Genomic DNA, 8,715 nt, shown 5'->3' on the forward strand with positions numbered 1-8,715 from the left:
TAACTTCCCTTTGAGCTCGCTGCAGTATTCCCTTAGAGCTGTTCCTGTTGTAAATCAGAGTGATTGACATTCAGCCCTTAACCACAGTATACCATTCCGCCCATACGCAGAACAAAACTGTAATGGGCTTTTTCAGAAAAAAAATACACCTCTTGGTGATCTGAACTCAACCTAAATTCATTAATGCAAATTTATGAATATTGCAGGGCTAAATTAAACCCGACTGCACAATCTTATAGCATGCATTATCTATATATTTGGGAAATAATGAGGGTAATTATTTTCGCGCCAAATCGCGGGCTCCTCCCCTATGTAAATGAAAGGGGTTGGTACATTTGATTTTTTTCCGGGTCCTTCCAGTTTTTTTCAGATAATAATATCCAGCACTGCATCCAAGTTACACTGACAGACTTCTCTGTCTGCTCCGAGGGAATGATCAGAATCTAATGCGAGGCTCCTAACTGCTGGATCTGTTTAGATACGTGCCCAATATTTTAGATCATTGTGGAGTGTTTTTCTTTTTAAAAAAAAAACGCAGTGAAAGGTGAGGTTGTTTTCTTTTCTCAGTATAATGAAAGGCCGTGCGTAGATTTTATGTGTATGTGTGTGTGTTTATATGTATACATTTGAGTGGAAGCTGGATCAGTGTCCCTGTATTCATTAGAAATGCACAGAATGTAGGTCAAAGCATTTCATGCAGCACTGATCACAGCTCGCCCTGGAGGAATCTGCAGACTACCCCTGCGACTTAACTAATTTGGGCTTTAAATCCTAAACGACTCGATCTTTCGATCGGAATGTCTTTTTTTTAAAAAAAAGATGTTATTTAATTTACAAATGCCCTGATGTCGATACGGATAGTCGACAGTCAGTAGGTGTGTTATCGCAGTGCCCTCGATAAGGCGCTAATCCCACCTCTGAGCGGTGCCTGTGAATGTTGCAAGGTCCCAGCATTGGCAGCGTCTTTTGTTGATGATGAAAGTGGACTCGGCCTTAATTCACCCCTGGAAACGGATCGCGGGACTGTGCAATATATCGCGCTAAATTGCACATATTTTTTGGGGGGGGGTGGAGGGAATGCATCTTTTTTTTTAAGCTCTCAGAAATCTGTTGCATTTGTTTACAAGCAGTTGTAAGGTGGGGGGGGGGGGGGGTGAAACCCGTGCGGCGGTGGGCGTTTTTCTGCCAATAAGTGTTTTGCTTTTTTTTTTCTCCAAGCCTACGATTTTTGAAACATTGTGTAGCGTTTATAACTTGAGCACTAACCCCACGGGTGATTTAGATGCATTTATAAGTCTCTGGTTAAACTGACTGAATGGCAGGTTTTTTTTTATTTGTTGTTGCTGCTTTGCCCTGTTTATTGTTGACAACTTTTTAATTTCATTTGCTTTCTATTACCCCTTTTCTCTTCATAATTCCAGATTTTCTGTTTCTTTTTTTTTTGCAAAAAAACAAAAGATGCCGGGGATCATGTCATCCAGCACCTCATCGTCGTCCACCTCCAGCACCACCTCCTCCTCCTCCTCTTCCTCCTCCTCCACTTCTTCCTCATCCTCATCATCCTCCTCCTCATCCTCCTCCTCCTCGGCTTCCAGCTCCTCATCTTCCTCCATCCGCCCCCCTTGCTGCAAGAACTACGACCTGGAGTACGACTCCTACCAGCCCTACTTCTACCCCGACGATTACGGCCCCGAGGCGGATTTCTACCCACCCAGCGAGGACATCTGGAAGAAGTTCGAGCTGCTGCCCACCCCTCCGCTCTCTCCCAGCCGGGCGGGGTTGGCGGGGGGAGCGGCGGGCAGGTCGTCGGCCGGGGACGGCGAGGACTGGGTGTCGGAGCTGCTGCTGCTGGACGAGGAGGACGATGAGGGGCAGGTGGGCTCGGAGCCCGGGGGCGGGAGCGGGAGCGGCGGGGGCAGCGTCGGCGTCGGCGGCGGCGGCGGGGGCAGCGTCGGCGGCAAGTGCAACCTGAACGCGATCATCCTGCAGGACTGCATGTGGAGCGGCTTCTCGGCCCGGGAGAAGCTGGAGAAGGTGGTCACCGAGAAGCTGTACGCGGCGGCGGCTCAACAGGGCAAGGCGGCGGCGGCGGCGGCGGTGGTGGTGGCGGCGGGTCCGGGACCGGGAGCAGCAGCAGCGGCGGCGGCGGCGGCAGCGGGTCCGGGGGCTGGGGGGACTGCGGCTGCTGCAATCGGTGCATCCCCGGGCGGAGGCTGTTGCCCCGCAGACGATGCTAATATCATCATCGGCGGCGGCGCCCTGGGTGCGGAGGGCTCCGGTAGCAGGCACGGCGCGCAGAGCGAGCTCCATCACCCGGCCGCCGAGTGCGTGGACCCGGCCGTCGTCTTCCCGTTCCCGCTGAACCAAGATGCGGCTTCCCGGGGAGGAGCGGCCGCTGACAGCGCTGCATCGCTCGGCAGCTCCGGCAACGAGACTCCCAGTGATTCCGGTAAGTGTCTTAAATTGTGGGGCGGGGGGGTTGCAATCCCCACATTGGGGACTGATCCGTATAATTTGTTTTTATTGTGTGCATATATTCAACTTGCAACTTTTTTTTTGCGATACATTTGCAAATGGAAAGATCTGGCTTGTGCAATAGCGAAGTTGCTTGTGCAACCAACGTAAAATATTAAATACAGTTTTTATTGAAAACTATCGAGTGCAATGTTTGCAAACTGCGGCTAGAAGATTGTAGACTACGGTATTTCCGTACAAATACCAAATGCAATTTTTAAAATCCATTTGGTTCTATTCCTGACCTTGTAATACTTCATGCAGACACCAGTGTTGGCAGACTCTCCAGTATGTATATACATACATAAATAAATAAGATCGTCCCCCCCCCCGCCCCCCCATACATTTTTCAAACAAGGTGCTAGTCCGCGCCTGTTGTTAGCGCAGCTCCTTTCCACACACTGTTGTTAAGAGCCCAGCTTGTCAGCTGGTGACTCTTTTCCCTCTTGGAGGGAGGGGGAGGGCACAGGGAATCCAGCAGTACTGCGGATGACAAAGGCTTTAATCCACCACCGTAATTAAATGGCAGAAATGTTAATGAATTCGGATCCATTAAGTGGTGCCACTGGTTTCAGCTGCCACCTTCTTGTGTTAATTTCATCAGCCTGGCTGAATGGGGGTTTTCCTCAAAGTGCTGTGAAAGCGACACATGAATCAGTTTTGAATTACCAGACTGAAATGAAATACTGTGAGATTGGCTTCTGTGATTGACCTGATAGCCCTCCAGCAGGCGGCAGTATGCCTCAGTTATCTTTGGTCCAAGATGCATTTAATCATAACATTTTTACTGCCGTTCAAAATGCAACTATTTGTCTCTCCTGCCCTTTTTTTGGAATAAATGAAGCGAAGTTTTTGGATAGATTATTTTTACGAATAATAATTTCATTTTAACACAGAGTTGCAGGAAGGTACTTATAAAAAAAATACGTCTAGTATTTTCTTCCTGGAGATTGTCCTTTGAATAAATGTGCTGTCGGCTATTGATTGCTGCAGAGGAAAGCTACCAGATGTGATAGTTGCAGTACCTGGGTACCTTTGTACTGAAACAGCCCCATTAATCAAGAGTAATCTCAGAAGGCCATGGGGAATGGAGTTCTTGGAATTCCACAGCATGGCTTTGAAATTCTGAAGTTCCATAAACAAGCAATCAGCAAATGTAACCCCTGAGACTTTTACTTAACCCAGGGATTTAACATTTCAAAGTAGTAACAGATTTAAAGAAAAGAGAAGAGGAGATAGGAGGAGGCACCCTGTGGCAAGTCCACAAATGTTGCCTTTTCCCAGAAACTAATCTGAAAATTGAGAAGTGAGTGGTGTATCTATGTAAGAATAAATAGAAATTTCTGCATTGCCACCTTCTAATCATTAATTAATGATCTATGTCAGCGGCGTTGAAGCCTTTTGTCTGGTTTGAATAGGTGTGTACCATGAAGCATCAAGGACAATATATATGAAGTTTAAATCTGTGTTTCCATTAATTTGCATATATTTCAAGTGGCTGATATTAACTGACTTTGGTGTTCGGATTTAGGATTCATCCAGCAATGAGGCAAAAACACTAAAACAACCTTTTCCAAACTTAAAGGCCCACAGTTCAAATAGGATAAACCAGCGAATAAGAAATAAAAGCAGAAATAGAGCTGAATTGCTTGGACTTCAAGGGCCAGATGGCCATGGCTCAGGAGCTGCATGTGGCTTCCAGGCTATAGTTTGGATACCCCTGATCTATATTAATTATTTATTACAAAAGGTCCAAATCTATTTATATTGAAGGCTAGGAATGATTCCAGGCTTTCCAGTAATTGTGGTTTATATTAGTGGTTTGCCAGATGACACATTTGGCTCATATTATGGAATGATAAAAGAAATAAATGAGTGCTTTTATATGTCCTTGAACTTTACGATCTAATTTTAGTGTAGTTTATTTTTTTAACAAAGAGCCCATTAAAATGATCATGGTGGAAGGTGAGCATTGCAGATATTCCTAGGGTAAAACTACACATGCTTCTGCTTACATCTTTCTGACAGCTATGGGTTGTCCAGTGCTTCTTCCCAACAGCTGTCTGCTGAATACTTGGCTCCATGAAATGGAAGTGCTTTGTCCTGTCGTCTAGAGCAACTCCATGAATTAGCCTCTGGTTCCTGCAGTAATTGTCTGAGGCAGATCTCTTTATTGCTGGATGGGGTGTGGAATGTGAATCAGCAATTATGATTAATGTGTTAATACAATGGTTTTGATCTGTGTTGATCTCCATGTCCATCCTTCATGTTGCTATGTTTGTACAGACAGTTCAGTCATGGTGTTCTAGTTTAAATAGCAGAATATTTGACTGGAATGACAGAAATTCTTTTAAGTAATACACAACTGAAACACAAGTTCCTCGATCTAGTTGAGTGTATAAAAAATATCAGTTATGTATATTTGAATAGCTTCTAAACGTTCTGAAACTTTTCAAAGTGAAAGCATAGACTAGCTTTTATGTACTACAGCAGTGGGAAGAGGGTGCTGTTATGGGTGTAATTAATAAATATCCTTCCTTTTCCTTTCATTCCAGTGCTGTTTTTTCCCCACAAAAATAAAATCGTTTTGTCCTTCAACGTTGGAACAATTCCTATTTTTCACTCTAATTGGATAACTGCTCCAGATTTTGTAGGTGTGTACGATTGTGGTATTTTTCCAAGTGATGCAGCACAGCCCATATAAACACTTCCTGTGTGTGATGGAATCCACAATGTCAAGCACATAAGTTGCGCAGAGAAGGAGATATTAACCACCAACAGTAATAGGAAAGAGAAACTTTGATTGTGGTATTAGAAATCTGCCAATAGTTGATTACCTTGTCCTCATTGCATGGACATGCTCTATATTCTTGATTAAGAGGGGTTTCCTTTCTGGGCCATTTTTATCATATTAAGCACTCGAACTTCAGTATATATTCTAAGGATTCACTTCATTATATTACCTGTGTTCGTTTTCCTACAGTACGTTCAAATGCTGAACTATTCTGATTATGACTTTTTCTTCTGCTTTCAAATATTTACAGAGGATGAGGATGATGATGAGGAAGAAGAAGAGGAAGAAGAGGAAGAAGAAGAAGATGAGGAAGAGGAAGAAGAGGAGGAAGAGGAAGAAATTGATGTGGTGACAGTTGAGAAACGGCGGTCGTCGTCTAGCAAACATGTGACCACCCTTACTGTGACTGTGCGCTCCCACAACACGAGCTGCGGGTCGTCGAAGACACACAATGCCTCTCTGCTTAAAAGGTGTGCCCCTATACACCAGCAGCACAACTATGCCGCACCGTCGCCCTACACAGAGTGCGATGAAATGCCGCCTCTGAAGAAAGTGAAAAGCGAGACTGTGCGCCTCGCCAAGCAGGTGGCTCCCCCTAGATCCAAGAGCGTGAGCCCCCGCGGATCTGACTCCGAAGACAATGAGCGGCGGCGCACTCACAACATTCTGGAGCGCCAGCGGCGGAATGATCTACGCTCCAGCTTTCTTACCTTACGGGACCAAATACCAGAACTTGTGAAAAACGACAAGGCGGCAAAAGTCATCATTCTGAAAAAGGCCACTGAATATGTGCGGGCTCTCCAGTCAGAAGAGCAGAAATTGTTGTCGGAAAAAGAAAAACTGAAAGCCAAGCAACAGTTGCTGGTAAAGAGACTGGAGGAAATAAGGACTCGCTAGGCTAAGGCTGCCCCAACTGGTTGAATGCCACTTTTGCACATTTTAGACGTCAAGAATGTTTCGGAATTTTTTTTCTGGTTTTCAATCCAGCCACATTTAAACATGGACAAAATACTTCTAAAGCCTTAGAGGTACATGTGCGTGTGAATGGAGATCATTTTTGAGAGGGCTTAACGATTGCCTATTTCAAAACCTATGTAAATACCAGTTTAACAATCGCCTTTTTCATGTGATGGTCTGGTTAAGAAACAAAAAAGCCACAGCCTATGCTGCCGTTTTTTGGACTGGAATTTTATACAGAATAATACCTCAACGTTTGAGGAGCATGAAATTTTCCTATAAAGACTTCTTGTTAATCCTTGTTATGTACTGTACTAATTCTTACACTGCCTGTATCCTTAGTGTGATGCTGATACATGACTAAATTTGATACCTATATTTTCGTATGAAAATGAGTTGTGAAAGGTTTGAGTAGATATTACTTTATCACTTTTTTGACTAAAATTTCTTTTGTACAGAAATTACTATATATGCCTTTTACCTAGCCTCTCTCTGTTTGTGTTGCTGTTGGGTTCATAGAACTGGGTAATTGGCTGAGTTATGTGTTTTTCATGATGTACATATAGTGCTGCAACTTATAGCACTTTTGAAATACCTCAAGTTTATGAAAATAAATCCTATGAAACTAACTACCTCTTTTTGTCATGGTGTCTGTAGCTTTGGGACTGCTATCGAAAGATGATTAAATGTCAGCTACGCTTTTTGAAGTTGAAGTACCTCCAAAATATATTTGATGGTTTTGAGAAGCTAATTGTAAAATGTTGCTAGTCATCCAAAAATAAGTCTTGTGTCGAAGCACTTGTATTTACTTAGGTTTTGTGAGCGGTTTCATTACTGGAAGTGAAAGCTCCATCTCTGGTGCTTGCTGGATTTGACAATGACATTGGCATCTGCTCTAAATTGGTAGAGTGACTGACAATGTAATTAAGAGGAGGATGCAGAGTGTCTGCCACAACCTAATTTTTAAATGCTGCATGTGCTCGAGAATTTTACTTGCTTGGCAGAATGAGAGTCTGTCAGGAAGAGTGCGTTTTATGAAACAAAGTTTTTTTAAAAATCCATCAGATATGAATCTGCAGTGTCATAGGTGTGAACAAATCTAATTTCTCCATCTTATTTTGGCCAGGGTATTTAAAAGGGCTTAGAATTAGGCCAAAAGTTACTTGCTAGCATTTGGGGGGGAAAACTCGTGCTGTGCGGCATCTTGTGCTCATTGCACCATACACACAAGACACTTGTTCAAGCTAATATGTGTGAAAACTTATTATCAGTCAACTGACCATTGGCGGAGTTATGGCTGCATAGACCAATTTTTTTTAAGTTGCTATTGATCATGAGTGTGTATAATAGATAATGGCTGTTTTGTTACATTTGCATGAATGGATTGAGGGAAAGGGTACTAAATGGCTGCTCTTAAAACCTCACAATAATCTATTGCTTATGTCTATAGTGAAAGTGTGGTTCTGTTTAACCACACAATTATTTTAGGGAAGTTGAAGATGCTGCATTTCCTACTTTACTATATTCCAATGATTGCGCAAGTTTTGAAGGGACAGATGCTAAAGTTCACTCTAACCATCCTGTACTTCCTGAAAAGCAGACACATGCACAACACAACAGAAAATTAGAATTAGCAGGAGGAGGAAATTGTCATCCAGATTTCTACAGCACTCATTAGGCTGCCTTAGATTAATATTGAGCACAACTGCCATAATGTGGTTAGACGCTTTGTTTCACCTAAGCTTTGTGATTTGTCCTCTAGCATTACAGTTATTACATGATATTAACATTTAAAGAGCTATACAGACCACAAGGTTTGATTCCTGGTCATTGTTGAGTTAGCTGAGTAGCAGTAGGGTACTACAATTGGTGAAACATCTGTCTGGCTTCCTGCTCCTGACCACTGTGGATAGCACACGTATATGCATTTTAGAAAGAAAGAAAGAAAGAAAGACTTGAATTTATATAGCACTTTTCATAGGCAAGGACAGGATTGGATTTGGCTGTGATGCCTCCCAAAATCAAATAGACGTGACACTTGCATAAAAAATGGCTGCTTGAAAAAGATAATGGAGGGCTTGAACCCCAGTATGAGATACCAACCTTAATGAAGGAAGAAAAGGTGGGAGGGAAACAAATAATTAGGATGCAAAAGAGCTCTATACTGAACGAAAAGTTGACCAAAAACATGCTAGTCAGCAGCACCTAAGACATTTGCCGATGAGCGCAGTGTAACAGCAATGTTACACAATGAGTCTATTGAGAGGACTTGTAACTGGAAATCTTTAACTGGAATCACATTGGAGCAGTTATGTTGATACTTTTTCTTCCTGTATGCTATTGAGATACAACATAGAGATTACAGAATTGGCTACAAAACTGAGTATAATATTGACTATTGCCTCCCTCATGACCAAATACTATAGAACTATGTCACAGTGAAATGACCT

At 43.0% G+C, this 8,715-nt stretch overlaps 1 protein-coding gene across 2 annotated transcripts; it reads left to right on the forward strand.

The window, feature by feature from the left end:
* Window positions 1-393: 393 nt before the first annotated feature.
* Window positions 394-6,894, forward strand: mycn (MYCN proto-oncogene, bHLH transcription factor). 2 transcript variants are annotated; one of them, XM_067984293.1, is made up of 3 exons: window positions 394-544; window positions 1,422-2,449; window positions 5,559-6,894. In XM_067984293.1, the coding sequence occupies exons 2-3, from the start codon at window positions 1,459-1,461 to the stop codon at window positions 6,203-6,205; spliced, it is 1,638 nt and encodes a 545-aa protein (XP_067840394.1). In that variant the 5' UTR covers window positions 394-544; window positions 1,422-1,458; the 3' UTR covers window positions 6,206-6,894. The 2 variants fall into 2 exon arrangements, with proteins under 2 accessions (XP_067840394.1, XP_067840395.1); XM_067984294.1 differs by having other exon boundaries at window positions 1,459-2,449.
* Window positions 6,895-8,715: the final 1,821 nt, after the last annotated feature.

Source organism: Heptranchias perlo, chromosome 5 (assembly GCF_035084215.1).
Source record: "Heptranchias perlo isolate sHepPer1 chromosome 5, sHepPer1.hap1, whole genome shotgun sequence".
NCBI lineage: Eukaryota > Metazoa > Chordata > Chondrichthyes > Hexanchiformes > Hexanchidae > Heptranchias > Heptranchias perlo.